The sequence below is a fragment of the Bombus huntii genome, chromosome 10, assembly GCF_024542735.1.
Source record: "Bombus huntii isolate Logan2020A chromosome 10, iyBomHunt1.1, whole genome shotgun sequence".
Taxonomy (NCBI): Eukaryota; Metazoa; Arthropoda; class Insecta; order Hymenoptera; family Apidae; genus Bombus; species Bombus huntii.
Window position 1 is genome coordinate 2,717,269 of NC_066247.1, and position 19,754 is coordinate 2,737,022.

A 19,754-nucleotide genomic window follows, 5' to 3' on the forward strand; every position below is an offset into this window, starting at 1 on the left:
AATAATTGACGAGCTTCCTTGAAAAAGAAAGGGCCTATAGATCAGTGGCGAACGTATGCACATGTATATGGCTACAAAAAGTATCGTTCTTTTAGTTTTCAGTCTTTTCATCGTGTTCTACATTTCGTTTCCATGGTACCAAATTTTGTAGCTGTATAAGAGCGGTATCAAATAATACGAGCTTTAATATATTACACGTTGACCTAATTAATCAGGTCGTAAATGCTACAATAGATACAATGACGCGCAAATACCTTTTGCAGCTGCTGTCTCGAGTACACGTTCTTTGGTCGAATAGTTACATTACTTTTTATGAAATTCGTATTTACCTTGAAAGTATGAAAACACCTTTGTGGAGTTTAAGCTTTGCGTAGATCTTATCATTTTATGAGAACTAGCAGTGTACCGACTCGGTTCTCAACAAGAGAAAGAAGATTACGGAGTATTCGGTTATTTTAAGATTCATCTCTCAAGAAAGTTCGGAGAAAACAGATGTCTAAGGTACGGTGTAAATATTAATCTTCTACCACAAAGTTGAAATTTAACTCGAACAACATCGATATCTCTGCTGTAGACTAACTGACTCGATCGAACCTTCGTTTCCACTGAATTCGCGTTAAATCCTTTAAACGATTCGAGCTTCTCAACAACACGCCGAGAAAGTTCGGCAGCCAGGAACGAAAGTCCTTCTCACACTGACTTCCGAGAGATTTAGAATAATGAAAAAACTTTGACAAATTTTTTTGTCAGGCTTTTTGAATGCAGCTCGACCCAACTTCGAAAAGGACTGAAAGCCGTCCTGTTTTTGTTTGACCCGAGTTAGCCGAGGGAAATAGGTTGTCCAACGGAGTAATTATTCGACAAACTTGCAACTCTCCCTAAAGAGGATTATTCCAGCCTTCTGTGAAACAAAGAAGGCCGTTTTTTTCAACCTGCTTTCCGTATTTCTCGAAAGGATGGAACCATTTCGAACAGTTAAATTGGAGAAATTAAAGAAGCGATCGTCTTATTGTTCATAATCTTCTGGTTAGGAAGACGTAACAAATGGTTAGTTAGAATGGTTTAGCACGCAGCGTACACGAATCGGGCCACGGGGCCAAGGTTGAACGTTGATTGTTACTAACGTTGCTGGCAACACCCTGATGGCTGGTCAGTGGCAATTCCGAGAAAGCTGGCGCGACTTATCGTCGCGATATTCCGAAACCGAAAGCAATTCTATACCGCGTTGCTCGTAAGAATCAGCTCATAGAAATAGCATGTATATCTCCGCAAAGATTAACCACGAAATAGTAATAATTAGCAGCTACATCTACTACGTTTCATGTGAACTCGCCAGCCTATCGATCTAAAGGACCTTAAAGGCATAGCGATAATATATTTTACCGTTTGATATACAGGACGTTCCAGATATCAACTGGCAAACTTCGCCAACATGTTCAGGGGCAGAGTAACAGCAAAAATTATTACATACACCATGGGTGTGTATCCATGATCATTTTGAGCAATTTGTGTAAATAAATCAAAACAAACATAAATAAAAATAAGTGAAAGAGAATAATGAAATAAACGATTAACGTTAAAAGCCGAGTAACTTGAGTGCATCTGACTATTTGTGGTGGTATACCGTTCTTTCCATATCTCGAAAACGAACACGAATCGACCTATGGTGCATGCAACAATTTTTGCTCGAAATAGCCTTCGAAACATGTTGGCAACGCTTGCCAATCGAGATGTGGAACACCCTGTATACAAGGTGGGGCAGATAAAGTGTTATACGGGCTCCGTATTCTCTCCAAAGCCATTGCTGATATCAACTAGAAATTTTCCGGTGTTAAATGCTACAGAGGGCTTAGCATTTTAGGGTGTAAGATATCGTAGGGGTGTTTCTTAAGGGTGCAAAGCATGCTAATCCCATATTTTCTTGAATAGAATGGCATATTAATTTTTTGATGTTCGAACAGACGTTATCAAAGCTAACAAGGTTTTAGCTATGGCATTATTTTTCATTTTGCTTAGCCGAGGAGTTGTAGCGGGAAATACTTTACGCGAGCCATCCCCATGAACGTGTCGAAAGATATCAGAAGGAATGTATTCTGCTCTGGAAATTATTTTCCATGTAAGTCACCTGGTCTACCACAAATTGATTCTCTTTTATGGGGTTACGTAAAGGAAAAGACGCCCGCAACGGCACCAACTACGAAAGACGATATGAAAAGAAGAATTCACGCTGCGTGTAAATCCATAACTACAGCAACGTTATCGAATGTTCGCGAAACTATTACCACAGGAATAAATACGCGTTTGGAAGCAAGCTTTTTCAACATCCAATAAAATGATTTTCAAAGCAGAATACGTTTCTTTTGATATTTTCCGACACTTTCATGGAGCTCCCCTTGCGTAAGGTATTTTCTGCTTAACCGTGTAAAGTAAAAAAGCGATGCTTTAGATAAAAATCGTTAGGTTTGATAACACCTGTCCGAATATCGGAAAATTTATCATCCAATCAAAAAGAAAAAAAAAGTGGGGTTGATGTCTTTTCTACTCTTAATAAACTCAGTCTACAATACTTTGCAGCCTAAAATCTTAACACCTCTGCACCTTTTTGCATCTGCAAATTTCAAGTTGATGAATTTTTGATTTAAGCTTGTGAATTTATCTACCCCACACTGTATACATACATTATATTATATTATATTAGGTTGTTCCAAAAGTTTCTATTGTTTTACACGGAGATAATAGATGCACGGTGTTTTTTGTTTTATATTATTTTATGAATTATGTATGATCCATTTTGTAAAATATAATGTAAAATAAAATATGTCGTGCATCTATTATTTCCTTATAAAGCGAAAGAAATTTTTGGAACAAGCTAATATTATATATTATGTTATCTCTATATGTTTGAAAAATCTTTTTTCGGCTTCTAATTAAAAAATTAAGAAACCCAAGAATAACAAGTTCATCGAGTAACAAAATATTTGTCTAAAGTTTGACACTTGTAAACGTCAATTTTATTATATTGACTTTGTAAAGTCAATTCAATGGTGTTATGACATATACACTGTACTACGGTGATTCTAAGGAATAAAACCATTGCAATTTGATTTGTTCGTAATCTCGTAGTTAAAATACATCGCCTAAAGGAACAAGATAACAAGCAAGTGTCTTCGTTGACACAAAAGTTTCTAAAATCAGCGAATCGAAAACGACCAACTTCCACCCTGTAATTATTATTTTTCCCTATTCTTGTACATAAGTAGCTGTTATACTCGATTAACGAGAATGACGTTATATCGTGCGAGCAATTAATCTACGCTTGGTGAAGACTTGTTAAACCTGCAAGCGGCGAAGTTTCTTAAAGATGTTACACCTCGACGTTTTACATTTATTCTAGATGACAGTTGCCAGCGGTGGACGTTAAAGTGATACACGAGCCACCGAAAGGATCCTTTGCTCGCGAAAGCGAACGAGAAGTGGTAAGCAGGAAGATGAGAGTCCGTGAGAGTTGAAGTAAAAACCTGCACAACGAATAGCAACAGCCTGCCTCGTCCATTGCGACCAGCCACATATCTCACGTTAAGGTAAGCTTCTATAGGGTGTCTGACGAGTCGCGAACGTGTTTAAATAGTTAACAACTTCTTCTATCGTTAATATCTTTTACTCAGTTTCTTCTTTTATTTATCTATTTGGGGTCTCATTCGCCTCTGAGGATTATTGGCAATTACTAGTTCGCGTACAATTGTGTTTCAGAGATTTATAGAATAATATTATATTACAATATATTATATCGTAGTAGTACGTCATACAGTTTGGTCATAAATATGTAGAATATTTAAATTGTATTAGTTTTTACATTTATATACTTGTAACTCATATGTAACTTATATATTTGCATAATAATTGTCATACTTGTAACACGTGTCAGTTGTAGCGAGTGCGGCTAAATTAATTGGGAAAGGTGCGTGTCTTTTAGAAACTGCAACAGTCGTTTCATTTCTTCCTTTTCATATAGGATCGTGTTGAGGTTGCTTGGAAAGTTGAATTTTGATATTTTGCATATTCGATTAGTAGGTGTTTTACAGCGATTTTTGCAGATGTTATTACACTACCAGGGTTCTTCTTTATTTTATTATTTTTCTTTACGATTCATCGGCGCTATGTACGAAACACCACATCTCTTAGACGTCGTTCATTTTCCGTTTCATAAAGGCGAGCTCTTTCCACGAGGTGTTCCATTACGGCAGTTAATTTATCGGCTGTATCGCTCTAATTTCTGCAGGAACTTGTGCCACAGTTGTGGGATCGTTCGAGGCTTATTCGCATACATTGTTCCTTCCGGGAAAGCTCGTAAAAACGAAATTGGGAGCCGTGAAATCTGCAGACGTTGACGGTCGATCAATTGCAGTTTTACGCGAAATTATTCTTTCTGCAAACATCTCCGACCATTCTTTCGTCCCTAAGACGTTCGAAGTAAAATGAAAGATAAAAATTCGAGAAGCGCAGCAGGATTAATTGTAAAATGAATCAAACGTTCCTCCGTCTGCTCGAGCTATGAACGTGATTTTTAATTCATCCTACAGAGCATCGATTCAAATGGAAACGCCTAGGAGCCTGCCATAGCAATTTTTAACGAATTTACAATTATAAAGTGTAATAGAAAAGTTGCAGTAACTTAATTAGCAGGGATAAAGGCGCGATTACTCGACGAATAGCTTCGTAACTAATCTCAGTAGCCGGTTAATCGTACGTGACGCGAGAAGCGTAAGAAAGTTAGAAAAACCGTATTTTAAGTTACGCTTCTTTTCTATCGGCTCGTTCCTTACTTTCCAAACTCGATGTGAAAGTTTCTGGCCAGACCGGCCTAGACCGGGCAATAAGACGGCCAAGTTACACAAGAAGCTACACCTGTGGTCGGGTCAGTTTCGTATTACAGGACACAATCGATCGACGGTCGATTTGATTCGACGACCATTTTTATGATATTGCGCGTGTCGATGGAATTGATCGGCGACGACGACGGTGATCATCGCCTGTTGGTGTGAAAATTGTCCGTTTCGTCGTTTCCGCTAGGAAACCAGGCAGCTCGTAGATAAGTAGCGGAAGTCATGGAAGGAAGTTACGCCTCGAACGAACGCCTTGATGATGCGAAAAGTCAATGAATAGGTCCGTGGTGGTCGTAGAGTTATGCACTGCGAACGTGTTGATCTGTTAACTGGGTCATCCCTTAAGCAAAGGCTCCTATATTTCATCGAATTAAAAGGTAATAAAGACAAATCGATTTCCTTGAACCCATTAAGAAGAGACAGAGAAATATGTGGAACACGATATTAGCGCACGGCAAGAAATGCGAAGGTCTGAAAATTTGGAAATTCGTGAGATCGAAAGTTCGAAAGTTCGAGAGTTTGAAAATTCGAAGATTCGAAGATTCGAAGATTTGGAAATTTGAAAATGAAATGCCGCGTTAACAGAACGTTGAGTCTCAATGGCTCGAGTCAGTCTTAGTTCTTATAAATGCAGATCGTAAGAAGAAAATTTGATATGTAAATCTTCGTTGTCTGTCTGATTTTGATCTTATTTTATACTTCAATTTTATTTTTCATTTTATTATATTTTAATATGACATAGTGGAAGGCGAGAAGAACTTCTCGCATAGGTTCAAACGTGTAATTCTTTTCAAAAATGCTCGATAAATCGATGAAACTTTATAACAAACGTACAATTGTCAATAGGAGGAACGTTTTTGTATTACGACGAGGTTTCGATACTTTTTAAAAGACGTAAAGACAATTTTCTGGTAGCATGAAATTGTTTGGCCGTTGAAATGTTCCGAATTAAAAAAAAAAAAAAAAAAAAAAAAAAAAAGAAATAGAAAATGTGACATTTTCGTGTTCTCGACTTTTTAGCCTCCCAGCGTAAATACGGCGTAATTTATTTACGAAAGAAACGAAGCGACGCGAGGTGCGACGAGACGGAAGAAACCCAAATAGAGAAAATATTATCTCGACGAAATTAGCAATCCGAATGACCAGTTAACATGTTCTCCTCGATTAAAAAGTTAATAGAAATTCTAGCAATCTTTCTCTCGAGGCGGAGCGAAAGTTCGTCGTGTTAATAAACGATGTCGTGACGAAACTGACCGCGTCGCGAGGTACAAATGAACGCGTTTATCGCGTAAAAAATTCAATAAATAACTGGTTTAGTGGTTCACGGTGAAATTGCCGCGACCCCCTTTCGAGAAGCTGAAATCTCGTCCTTAACCTAGCTAGTTAATTCAGCACCTTCACCTTTGCGTGATGTTATCGACTTCCTTGTAGCTGGCAAAATATAGGAGATTCCGTGTTTAAGTGGATCGGGGAAAAAGTGGTCGTCGATAAAATGTATCGTCAAGTTCCCGCAGGCTGCTTTTCGAACAGGAGTTTGGCGCGCCGTAAAGATCCGAATATCTTCCCTACAGACTTGGCGCGCAACGTGTGTGGATATATTTCTACGATAGGCGAAAGCTATTTGTGACGTTATCGGCGACGTTGTAACAACAAACGGTGCTGACAGAGGAAAAGAAGCAAACCGTGATATGTTTATCGCGTTGTTACAGTCTCTTCGTTGAATTAGAATCGCTCGAGACTTTCGATATTTTACGCCTTGGTAAAATCGAGAGGCGCGAGCGTATTCAAATAACGAAGTATTTAATTACCGCAGATTTAGCGAACCGGTTAACGTTGCCACGAACTACGATTCGTTAAAAGCGAGGAAAATGCCAGTTTTCTACGATTTTTGGTTTATAGCTGTGATAAATCTTCAGTTTTGTTCGTCTTTCGATGCCTGTTGCTTGCTCGTGCAACAACCGATTTCAACGAGATTTTCAGCCTGTATATGACTGACATAAATGTACAAAGTGCACTTTTTAAACTTTCATCGTAGAATCGGATAAAGAAACGGTTATAAAAAGTATGCTTGCATTATTTTCTTCGCGATTCCGACCAGCTGCAATTTTTTCACAAATTGTTTTCCACGTCATCCAGCGAACCAATCCTTCCTAACTTTAAAAAGAAAAAAAATCCAGTCCTTTGGTCGAATTCAAAAAAGAAAACAGAGTCATTCCGTTTCAGAGAGCTGCGGCAATACTCGCGTTTCGAACTGCACGCGCGTACGAACTCTTTTCATTGTCTTTAAATGTACATTTCCCGAAGTGGATCCGCACAGTGTTTTGCTCTCTCTCTCTTGCACCACGTACGTGCCATATCGTAGCGTGCGTGTTGCATTCGAAGAAGTAGAATTTCCGCGCGCGATTCTAATTTCGTATTAAAAAATCGTCGAACCAACGATGAAGCGCACATTCTGCGATTTGTACACGTAGAAACACGAAGAGGTAAAGTATTTTTACATCTCCTCGGGAAATGTTGAGGGAGCTCGAGGAGACGCGTTATTTGCGCGCAGCCTCGTTAGGGAAGAAAAAAAAAAAAAAAAAAAAAAAAACAGTCTGCGAAAGAGGAGAGAATGTTCTCGTTCGTCTCGTCTTTGAATATCACGCAGTTCGCCGTTCCGTAATTACAGGAATTGAACGAAAGCTTTCGTAGAAATTGCGTTACTCAAAATATTACGCGACCGTCCCAGATCGGGCGACGAGCCGGAAAGGTGTGGGAGTTTCGCTGGCGTCTTCGTGTCTGTTGTGCTAGATACTGTCTCTCGGTAATTTCCGAAGGAGCATCCTTCTGCTTCTAGATCCTTTCGCGGGAACGTTATTGATCCGCGCTCTGCACACGACTACGTACGAACAAAGGAAGAATCTCGCCGAGGGTCGAAGTAATTGGTCACGATGATTCGCGAACTTAACGACCGGCGTCGCCGCCAAATGTTTCAATCTAAATCGAGGACGTCGCGCCTCGTTCGAATCGAATCAGAATCGTTCGATGCTATGGTTACGTACATCGGATACATATTTGGACGAACCGACGCTCGCACGAACTCGATACGTCGATCCAATGAAACATGTATATGTAGATTTTTCCTAGTAGACCACGCATTTCGTATGCAAATTCGTGTTTTCATAAACGCAAATGAGAAAGTGGGAGCCTCGCAAAGACTCGCTTCGCCCATCGCGAATACTCTTCCCCTCTATTCTCTACGTTTTACATATTTTATGCGAATCTCCGCGTTTTACGCGAATCCCGTGTACGTTTCTTCAAATTTCCCAACAAATGCGTACGAACTCGCGCTTTATTTACGAGCGTAAGCGCAGTGTCGCGCTCGTTCATTCGTCGGAACGCCAATTCGTCCGAGCGCCACGGTGAACGTGGTCCAGTACGAAGAACGAAGAGGACAGCGAGACGAGGCGACACGCGATATACGTCTCCGTCAGAAAGATAAGCGTTTAATCGGTAAAATTGCGAGGAAAGGCAAGAGGCGCGTGCCTGTTGCGGTTCGCGCGCGCGTATTTGCGCAAAGGGGGAAAGTCGGTGGAGAAAATTCCGTGGCGGGTTTCGTGGCGGGTTTCCTGGCCAAAAAAGGAGGCTATCGGGTTGGAAAAAGTATCCCGCAAAGGGTAAAGAAAAAGAAGAAGAAAAATAAGAAGGATCGGTAAAGAAGAGAGAGGGGAAGATAGAGGGAGGGAGGTGCAGCGTGGAAAGGAGCCGCGGACTCGGAATGGGACGGGCTAAGCCACGTGACATACTCTATAGCGTTTCGTGCCGCAACGCCCCGTATTGATCGAACGAACATCAGCTGTATGGTTGGTAGCGTTTACTCGTACCTACCGCCTGCCGGTCTGACTAGCACTGGCCACGACCACTCGTACCATCGACTCGCGGCTGCGTCTGCTCTTTTCTCTCCTATTCCCTTGTCGAATCTTCCGTTTCCATCTTCCATGCAAGTCGTAGATTCAGTTGAAATTGGGATTTCTTCGTGTTTTTCTTTGAGAAATATAAGGTGGTATGGCGTTACGTTCCCGATGAGTACGTTGTTAACTTACGCGTATGCTAGTTCTTACGATTTCGTAGAACATCGTTGGCGAGGTATTTCTGACGATACGACGACGTATCGAGGATTTTCTCGATGAGGAATCGACGTCGATCTCGCGATAACGAGGCAACGGAGGAGTAGCAGGATATTCATAGCGGAGGAAAAGCGCATGGTTAACATGCAGTCATGTATGGATGATCCGACAGCTTTGTCCGTAAGTGGGTTGCTATGCCTGCAACTGCTACGAGCTTCTAGCAGGGAAATCGTAAGCTAAGATACATCTGCACGAGATCGCACCACTTTTTCGCGTAACGGATTATTATATTCTACGTAAAACAATTCGGCAATTTAATGATTCTGACGTTCGAATATCCGCGTGAACTTTCACGCGCCGAAAGTACGTGCACTATCGTTCATAATTATCTGAACATTTCAACTTCCTATGGGGAAATTCCTCTTTAAAATACATTTTGTTAAAACTTTCACGTTATTGCAAATATATAGAATATACTTCTCTCTCTTTCTCTCTCTCCAATGAAACTATTTAATCTAAATTTAATCTTCGATTTTATCTCGCCTAACCATATACAAGGTTTGGACACCAAATAATGGAAACACCTCTCATACGTATATCATATACATGCACGAGTACGACGTATATGTATGTGGACAAAATAATGGAAACACCTCTTACTAGTCACATACACGTACGAGTATGACGTGTCTGTGTATGAACGAGATAATGGAAACAGCTCGTACATGTCATATACATATATGACGTATATGACACGTAAAAGGGTGTTCCCATCATTTTATCCAACCCGTGTACGTATACAATAGTTGATATTAATCGTTATAGGCGATAGAGAAGCGATTAAGGGTAGATAAAAATAAATCAACCGAGTAAGCGACTCGAAACGCTCCAAGTCTATACAGTTTCGTTAGTTAGAATTACAGCGCGATTCGATGTGTTTCTAGTCGCGTCCTACGAGTTTCTATAGCCTTTATGACGTGCCAGTCATTCATTAGAGACAAACATAGAACTGGAGCAACGCGGATATAGTTGCCGTTTCGGTTTAAGTTTTACCAGTAACGCTTCAAGAGCTAGTAACGGTAAGAAAACCTTCTTCGATCGTAAATTTAAAACTACTGTAACAAGGGTATCGACGTTTCGATGGAATTGCGCCGGGTGTTCGAATGCTCGTGGACGACGGTGTACGCGCATAAAGCGCGATGCTGATATTCGCGATTAAAGTGGAAATGATCAAGCTGTCAAAGTATCGCGGCCAGTGAATCGCGAACGCGTTAAAATATCGGTTTTCATCGAGCGAATATCGCTCGGTCAGCGCGGTAATTATACGAAGATCGGAAGTCCTTTATTTTATTTTTTTCTTTTTCACAGATAAACGTTTTCTGCAATTTGAACCGTTTACTGTTGCGGTTAAAAATCACGCTCCCTGAACCCTGGTTTATTCGCTTCTGCCCGGCAGTTTTTCCGCGGCAAGAACTTTTATGAAAAGACTTTTTGTTTGGACGGCCAAGTAGAGCCCAATGAATAAATGAATTTTCCCTCTTTGCCCTTGTTTACTTGTCCCGTTTTCGCGTTCGCATTCCTTTTTAATTCTACCCGGGCAAGCTCGTCCGGCCTCGTAATTAAGGAGATCGGCTTTATCATGGAATACCACGTCGAACAGAAAGTGAAGTAATATGAAGCGTCCAACCGAATGATACGTACAAGCGAGCGTGAGACGACTCTTTACGAGGGAACGAGAAACAAAACGTAAGAGATAATTTGCTCGCCCGAGGTTCAGTTTTCCAGAAGATTTATTTTGAAAATTTTTTGAGCGACGAATTAATAATTAGAGGCAACACCTCCTACCTTCTTACGGAATCACCAGGCTAAAACGTGATTAACGTAGCGGTAATATATTGTACTATTTATTACATATACTGCTATATAGATTTACTATTTAAATATCGTTGCTTGCGCTAACGTCGCAAGTATCTTTATTTACTTCGAAGAAGCTTCTAGCAGTTTGCAATTTTTAACGCAACTCGTACGAATATTTCTTACAATTTCCTGCGTCGTTATCTCGTACAAACGCGAAATCGCCGATTAATCGCGCTCGATGAATTAAACCGATTTTCTATGAAACCGGAAGACGTTCTGATCTACTTACGAGCCAAGAGCTACGTATCCATGACACTTTGATCGAGCAACTAGCAACCGCTCAGACCTGCAAGTTTTCTAGAAAAATTGTGAAATACCGAAAATTGCGGATGGTCCTGGATTCGATAGTCGGACACTGTAAAATAGAAATACATAGAATTATACGTTATCGATTCGGGTGCGGCGAGAAAGGCTGAGGCATCGGCAAAGTTTGGAGGCGGAGACGCGTGCAACTGGTTGATTTTCGATGATTCGTGCGAAGCCACGGTGCGTGATTCTACCGGCGCAATTTAAGCTGGTCGAGGAGCAACCGTCTGCAAACACTCGTGGAGGAGCCTGGGGCGAGCTTCAAGAGGCCGATCGTGTCTACGCGAGAAAAGACGAGGCTGGTTAATGGTTAAGCAAGCTACATAGCACACACCTGTCACGTTAAACCGCGTTACTCTTCTTCATCCAACCAAGCGGCCTGTAAACCAGCCTGCAGCTACTCTAGTCTGTCGAACAAAGTCCTCCGAACGAATAGAAGAGCCCCGCACGGAACGTTCTTTCTCTCGACCGACGTTCCTTAATAAACTACGGAAGACCGGAGCTTTGTCTTTAACTTCTTCGGTCTCTTCTTTTCTAAAAGAACGTCTCCCTTGTGGCTCGTTACGTTCCTACTTCGCCAAGCTAATTAACACTGTTCTTATATTCAGCGAGGGGGGGAACTCAGCCGCGGTTACATCGAGCGATGCTTTAATTTTCAGTTCACCGTGCATACACAGTAACTGCGGAGTGTAGAATATTGCAGTTATTCTGCATTCCAGTGGAAAATATTTCGATCCTTCGCGCAGATAGTACACTTTGCAGTAAGACATTAGTCCGCGTCGTTGTCGCTAGATTATTGCGCGTGACTGCGCCAATTTATATTTTTGCGAATACGACATGGGGAAACACAATACAGAAATTGTTTCGAAGAAATTTCTTTCGTATTAATATGTCTGAGAATATTAATATTGCTCGAACAAATTTCTTTTGCATCCTGACCGTTACCCTTCCTTAAAATTCGAGGATCGTTAAAAAGAAAATTATTCGAGCAAAAATCGATCGAAGAAGAAATAATTAGGCTAAATGTAAGAAAACTACAGATCGCTATGTCGCGGTTGAGTGGAGCTTCGATACAGACGAAGCATTCTAAACGTTGACTTTGTTCAGGGATTTAGCTACGTTGGATTAGAAGCCACAATGCTGAACAACGTTAATCGCCAATTTCCAAGGAGGAAACAGAGTTTTCCGTTTTTCCCCGATGGTTAAAATCTTGTTACCGGCTCACGGTACTAATGCGATTCGAGCAAATTAAAGATATCGCTGATCATTCAGCGTTTGCTCGATTGCGCGCGTTTAACTCTGCAGGGGTTGAGATTTATTCGACAGACACATGCGAAATTTTCTGTTATACGAACTCTTCTATGTATAGTAACATAGGATTATCGAATCGCCATAAGCTGTGACGTCGTCGAATCCAATCTTGAACTTTGCACGGAATAATCAAACCATGAATTCTCAGTGTAATATGAAAATTCGATATAACAGGTGTTGGAAAGGACGAGAAAAGATACTTTGATTATTTTGTTAATTTATTTCAGTCGATTCGAATCGCCTTAAGCTTAGACGTTTGCTGACTCGATCTCGAACTTGGCACGGAACGAGCAAACCTGGAGTTTTCAATATAATGCGAAAATATAATATCAAAATGATATTATAATATAATACAAAATACAGTACACTGGGTATCCGAAGAACGACAAAGACTGAATTAATTAATTTTTGTAAATTATCGACGATTTGGTTATTCCGTGCGATGTAAAATCGTAGAAATCGAGTCTACGATCTCCAGCAATTTGTAGCTTGCCGGTTCGTTGATGTTATTGGCTAGTAAAAATTATTCTACGAAAGGTGCACGTTTAAAGGGACGACGTCGTCAAGCTTTAACATCTCTTACAAGACGAAAATTTATTTCTCAATTATATAGTGTCGCAACTCTATATTTTCTCACCGCTATCGTAACGAGATAAAACAATTTAATCGCTTTATTTCGCATCGTTTTCGACTTTTGCTTACGATTATAAGTAATATACAGTGCATTAAATTGCAAAAAAAAAAAAAAAAAGAAAAACGAAAATTATCTTCACACCTGAATTTCCGTTGTAAACCTCAGGAAATTTTAATTCAAATTAACGCGAAATAACCGTCGGTAAAGAGCACGCACGAAAGGAGCATACGAAAAAATGCTACGCTCCAAATTAGTTAAAATGAACATTTTCCATCTTTTCTCCCCGTGACCCCTTCGTGTATCTTTATTAGCATTATTACATCGAGGTGCAGGAAAAGTCAAAGGTAGTATCACGTAACTAAATATTTGCGAAATGTAATATCACACACACACACAGAGTGTAGCATAATAAACGAGCGACGAAAACGACTAGAAAACTCGCGATCTTTTGTCATACATAGTTTGCTAGAAAAGCAGAAACACGAGCGTCGTATGGCGGAAGGAAACTCTGAACGGCGCGGTAAAAGACCGCTGCGAGTTATAGGGTCAGACAGAAAGAGCGAAAATGGTCCTCGACACGCTCGCGAAGATACTCGGAATGGTCCTGCATAACAACCTACTCGAAAAGTGCCTGCACGACGCGCGAGTGTCGACTCGCAACTCACTCAGACGACCTTCCCCTACGGTCAACTTACCTTTTGCGACGACTTTAATGCGTCGCAGCTTGGCACCACGACAATCCGCGAGCATCTGTGCAAATTTTACGTTTCAAAGTGAAATATCGTTGCGTGTCACGAACAGATTAAAAACAGGTCGTTTGTTGAAAAGTAAAAAATACGTGAACTGCAAGGGAAAACGAGTATGGACACAGAGTGGTGGAAAATTGCAATTAAATTACGAGGTAATTCATCCGCAATCGTGTTTAATTACGCCGTGCTTCGTTGGTAGTTCGATAAATTCTCGTTCAATTAAATTTGCAGTGAAATTCGTAAATGTAATTAAAGTATAATCACAAGGTACGATAGTAGGTAAGTGAGAAACATAAACGTAAGATCGAGTCAGATATGTACGGGAAACGGAAGATACGCCGTAAAGACACTGGAGATAAATGTAATAACATTTATCTCACTTGTTCGGCGAGAATGTAATCCAGTTACATTGTAATTGTAATGCAATTGGCAGACAAATTAACGGAAAGGTTTGAATTGCGTAATTATATTATGTAATTAAGTAACACCGTAATTCAGTTGACACAATTGCGTACGAATATACGTACTTGGGTATTAAGAAAATTACGGAAAAACGTGATAGACCATCACAAAATTACTAAACCTTCTTGGAAACTTTAAATTATAAGGATTTTATACATTCGCGCTTAAAGTTCTTTTAATAAAACATTGATACTTGATGTGGACTGTGGACTTTCGAATCGCTTTTTTAAATAAAATTGTTAAGTATATTTCTATAAGCTCCCCTCGTCGTATAAAGTATGAGGTTAAAAAATCATTACGTAATTCATGCATAGTTCTTTCCAATTTTAAACAGAATATAATAATCGCGAACACACGAGCGAGAGAGGAACAAAATCTCCAGATTTTGACTTAAACTTAAAGGAAATCTTTTCCCCTTGGAAAAATACAAACGCAGCAGAGTTAATTGCTTAAAAAAAAAAAAAAAAAAAAAAAAACGAGAACAAGAAAATGTTCGCATTTTACCTAAACCTAAAGTATCATTTTCTCTTGGAAAAATACGATCGAGTGGGAAAAAATGACGAGAAAAGAGATGCAGCGGTATGAATCGTTTCTTAGATTAGTTACGACGTTCTGTACGAGACCGCAAGCGTACGTAATGCTTCTAAGTATAAGAAAAAGGAGGCAAAAAGGCGATATTAGTTTCCGTCGAACCGGTTGATTTCGTGCTTGCAGACAATCCAGTGGAACAAAGGCGGTATAAAAGCGAGATGAAACAAGTTCACGGCGGTAGCCACGATATATTCGAGCTTTGAAACTCGTGTTTGGAAGGTTCAGCCTTATCCGTCGAATTCCGTTAAAAGGGATCGTCTGGCAGGGTCGGTATACTCCGTGAATCCGTGTAGTCGTATGAGAATCGCGTAAAAGGTCGTAGATCAAAAGTGTATCCACAGGTCTTTGAGAGGTAATCCTGCACCTCCCTTTTAATACACTCGGCAACGGAGTAAAGTGGTATATAGCGATGATCTGTACAGTAAATGAAACATTTTTAAACGGTTTTGCATCGAGTTTTTCCAGCGAATGAAAAAAGAAGAAATATCTATCGCCTGCATTCGATTGCTTTTGATCGAATTTTTGTTTCATCTTGTTCGCTTTTTAACTTGCACATTTTACCAATATTTTACCGAACGCATAATGATTTATAACAGGCTTTATACAGGCGAGTATATTAAAATTCGTATCGTTTTGCAAAACTTGGGTATTACGAACTTTCCCTGCAGAATTTATAACACCCGAGACAATCTACTTTAAACATCGACTTCTTCTACGAAGGAAGACCGTTGATTTGTAAATGGTGTTCATCTACCGATAGTTAACACGTAGCTATTTCTTCCAAAACCAGTGAAAATGACTGGTCTTTGAAAAATACGTAATAATGGAATATCTTTATATTTATTGATTTATTACTTTCTTACAGAAGCAATTCCATGTTACGTAGTAGATTTTTGGTATTATTAATTCATCTAGGAGGGTTGACACATTTATAAAATTGCAGAGACAGGCATTTTGACTGGTGTGGTATTTCTAGTGTTAACATTTAGCGATCGATCCGGAATTTTCCTGATAACTGATATCGTCGTATCGAACGACACGCGGTAAAAATTTTAAAAACGTGTGACAAGTTGCAGAAAACGAGGAAACTGGTTAATTGGGGTTTGATAAACAAATTACAGGATCCATTTACACTTTGACGAGTACCGGTCATTTTGACTGGTATTGGTATAAGTAGCCTCGATACAAAATTATTTTCAGTTTGAATACACAAAAAACAAAACAAAATTCATTGTATCACTCGTTTTGTTATCGTTGCGAAAATCATTGCACCATTGCCGACAAAAAATATAACACGAAGTAGGAATTTTGAAATAAAATTGTAAAACCAGTCAATTGGACCGGTGTGATAGTTCTAGTGTTAAGCGACAAAGATTAATGAGAATTATTGAAAATTACGACTCGTTGCCTGTCAGACAGTCGTTTCCAAACACCGTGCACCGCTACTGGAATAAAATTGATTTATCTTCTCGTGCGTTTCGCATTTTGCGCGAAACAAACGCGCTGTTATCCAGTCGTCCTACTTATCCTACGCTTCCAAAGTACATCGAAAAATACGATACTTCTCGTATGAGAATATCTCAGAGGCAAGCTAATTGAATTATTTATTATCTGATTTATAAGGAATATATTTCACGGAAAAGCGCGTTCATTCGCAACGACGGTAGCACAGAGCCGTAGAAATATTCCAGACTTGGTATCGCTTTTGCGAACGGATGACATTCGTTTCTCTTGCACTGCGGATGGAATACATAATAATGGAAAATGTGCTTTCTGTTTCAGATGACATAGAATGGGTTGGGTGGCGCTAGGGCGGTGTGCGGGTGGTGGCGGCCGCCTCTCGTCCGTCCTCTCGCTGTCTCTCACCTCCCTCGCAAGCTCCCTCATCTTCACCATCCTCTGTATCCTCACACTTGCCCTCACTCTTGTCACTCTCGTGCGTGCCGAAGACATGTACGTATTATGGAATACACGATAACTAACACCTTCTTCAGCCATCGATCTGCTCTTAACTTCCCGATACCAAAGTACGATACCGGAATAACGGTCGCGTTATCTTCCTCTGTTTGAAGAGATTTTTTACTCGGCCAGGAGGCTGCTAAAGTTTAACGATTCGAACGCATCGAGAAGCTAAGAGAGGGACACTAGAGTAGAACACTGTTGTGTTTGCTTGTGATAGGATCGAGAGAGCGACATTGTAGCGACGACGCGGTACAGAATACATGGAAAGATGAATCTAGACTCGCTCGATGTTTCACATTAGACGAAACAGATCTATTTTGCATGGAATATCGGGAATCGTCGTTAATGTCGCCTCGTTTCTTGTTCAAAGGCTCTTATACTTGTTTTACATTTAATATTGCGCAAACTTGTCTCGTTATTAACCGGGACGCCGGTCGAAGGGTGGGGAGTTGACTTGTTCGCTGTCTATTTACCCTTTTACGCTCGTCGACTTACTTTACCGGTCATAAACTTGTCGTCGTCGTGGTCGTGACGATGCGGAATGGCTACGGAGCAACCGAGACGTTGATAGCAACGGACGAGAGATCTCGCAGGATCTCTCTAATCGCGCGACACCGATGTTGGCTCGGGAGAATATTTACAGCCGCGGATTCTCAACGTCTAGCGCTCGCCGATAGTCTTGAAATCGGAATAGAGTCGGGCTGAACTTTGAGAGAGACGAAAGCGGCCAGGTAATCGCGAATCTTCTTTCGCTCGACCAGCGTCCCAAAAATCGTTCGATTGCATCGTACACGTTTAGCCAAGTGTAGACAAGTTTGGATCCTAGTGATCGCGATGTAGTCAACGATCGAAGCAACAGATCGTTAAATTAGCGAATTTCCAGACTAATTCGATGACGCTCGAAGGTAGAAGCTGTTTTTACATTATACATATACATATATATATATATATATTATATACATATGTATATATATATATATATATATATATATATATATATATATATATACACGTATTATATAGTGCGTTTTAGAGAGCTCTGCGTAATATTCGTCGAATAATTGGTAGATCGTGTGAGTTTCTCTTTTAATATGTGTAGCCATAACGAATTCACTCGAAAGAGAACGACGCGCGTTTCGTACAGATCGCGTGCGACAAGCGCATTCTCAGGAAAACCGATCTTCTTGGACACCTCGAAGGTCAAGGTCGAGGCTCGCGACAAAGCGAACTGCGGGTTAATCTGCGGATCGACCTTCGGGGTGGCTAGAGAGAGAGAACACTCGATGATCGGGGGTGAAAACCGAGGAAAGGAATGGAAAGGAAAGGAAAGAGGAAAGGAAAGGAGAAAGGAGAAAGGAAAGGAAAGAGAAAGAAAAGGAAAGGAAAAATTCCGTCGTGGATCCGGTGGTTTCGGGGCTAGCTACAATACGTTGTGTTGCAGTTTCGAGGAGGGCAAGTCGGACAAGGAGATACTGGACAACCTGCTGCTGTCGACCCGTTACGACAAGCGGCTTCTGCCCCCGGTCCAAGGTACACTGAGGCCCCCGCCCCACACCCGTCAAGACGACTACACCCCTGACTACCTCGTACCCAATGACCCTGATCATCCAGAGCACCTCGAACACCACCGGCACCGCTACCACCATACAGCACCACACAACCACAGCTCACTGCTCACCCCTCGTCGAAAGGGTACTCTATATTAGAAATCGATCTGATCACGCTAAATCGGCATAAGGAAAAGGAAAAATGATAAAAGAAAAGACTAAGAACAAAGAACGAGAGGAAACGCGAGAACGAATGAAAGTGGAACTCGGTTATCTTATTTCGTTTTACTTTGATTTCACTTCGTCCTCGTTCCCCTCTTCTTCCCCCTACTTTTTCATATTCACGTTTCACGTTCCACCGTGTCCCCCTTTCCTTCCTATCGTCAGTTCGCACGTTGCGTGCTTGTCGTATGCATTTACGTGCTGCGCGAGATTGCGCGTTTTTCGCGGTTTAGCGAAGGAATCGCGGTACGCATGCCAGGATCGTTGTGAAAGTGGAGAGAGAGAGTCTCGCGCTTGTCGATGAATACGTTAGAGTGGCGTGTTGTAAAAGGATACGAGACGGGTAGAGGAAAAGAATGTACGGGGATAAAGGGGAATACAATGAAAAGGAAAGGTGAATGGAGAGCACGAATGAAATCGCAATGGCAAGAAAGTAATAATCGGTTTCTTTTGATGTCGAAACGACAAACTGGCCGGAATCGGCCGACCCGTCTGACCAATGTCGGCCCTCTATCACTAGCTGCAAGGCTCTCGCTGCCAACAGCTGTTTACCACGCCGCGCCGAACGGCTGCTCCGTTGGAAATCCAATTCGAGTCAGTAATAAATTTGTAGTCTCTCGGCTAAGGCGATTGGAATTCTTCTTCGGATTGAAATCATCTCGACCAGACTTTCTAGCATTTTTATCGCGATCGAATCTGAACATTCTTGACATTTTTTTTTCTTCTAACCGAATTATTTCTTTCTTTTCTTTTTTTCTTTTCTTTTCCTTCTGTCGATCTCACCGAACGAAATATTTTGGATTGGTAAAAGAGATTCATATGAATTTCTTTGTATTACATTTACGGCGTCCTTCGAGCTGCGTTAACGAGTTTTTTAATTAATTTCTTTTCGTCTGAACGAGACGAGCGCGTAAATTAAGCAACGCTATCAACGTAATAAAAAGATCTAGTGGTTTCAAACGTCACGAGGTATTTACGTCACGCTTCGTACGAATCCGAGATACGAGCCGGTGTTACACGGCGCAGATTTATTCGAATGTAAATTTACTTACCTCTTGGCAAAT

General features: G+C 40.8%; 1 protein-coding gene across 25 annotated transcripts in view; it reads left to right on the plus strand.

Moving 5' to 3' along the window:
- The window catches only part of LOC126870609 (glutamate-gated chloride channel), an 89,116-nt gene that overhangs the window by 34,354 nt on the left and 35,008 nt on the right, over positions 1–19,754 (plus strand). For 14 of the 25 annotated variants that reach the window (XM_050628470.1, XM_050628477.1, XM_050628476.1 and 11 more), the window contains exons 2-4: positions 3,395–3,581; positions 16,742–16,912; positions 18,021–18,451. In XM_050628470.1, the coding sequence (XP_050484427.1) occupies positions 16,752–16,912; positions 18,021–18,451 (592 nt within the window). In that variant the 5' untranslated portion in view covers positions 3,395–3,581; positions 16,742–16,751. Of the gene's footprint in view, positions 1–3,394; positions 3,582–16,741; positions 16,913–18,020; positions 18,614–19,754 lie in introns of all 25 variants that reach the window. The other 11 variants (XM_050628465.1, XM_050628466.1, XM_050628469.1 and 8 more) reach the window with 4 other exon arrangements.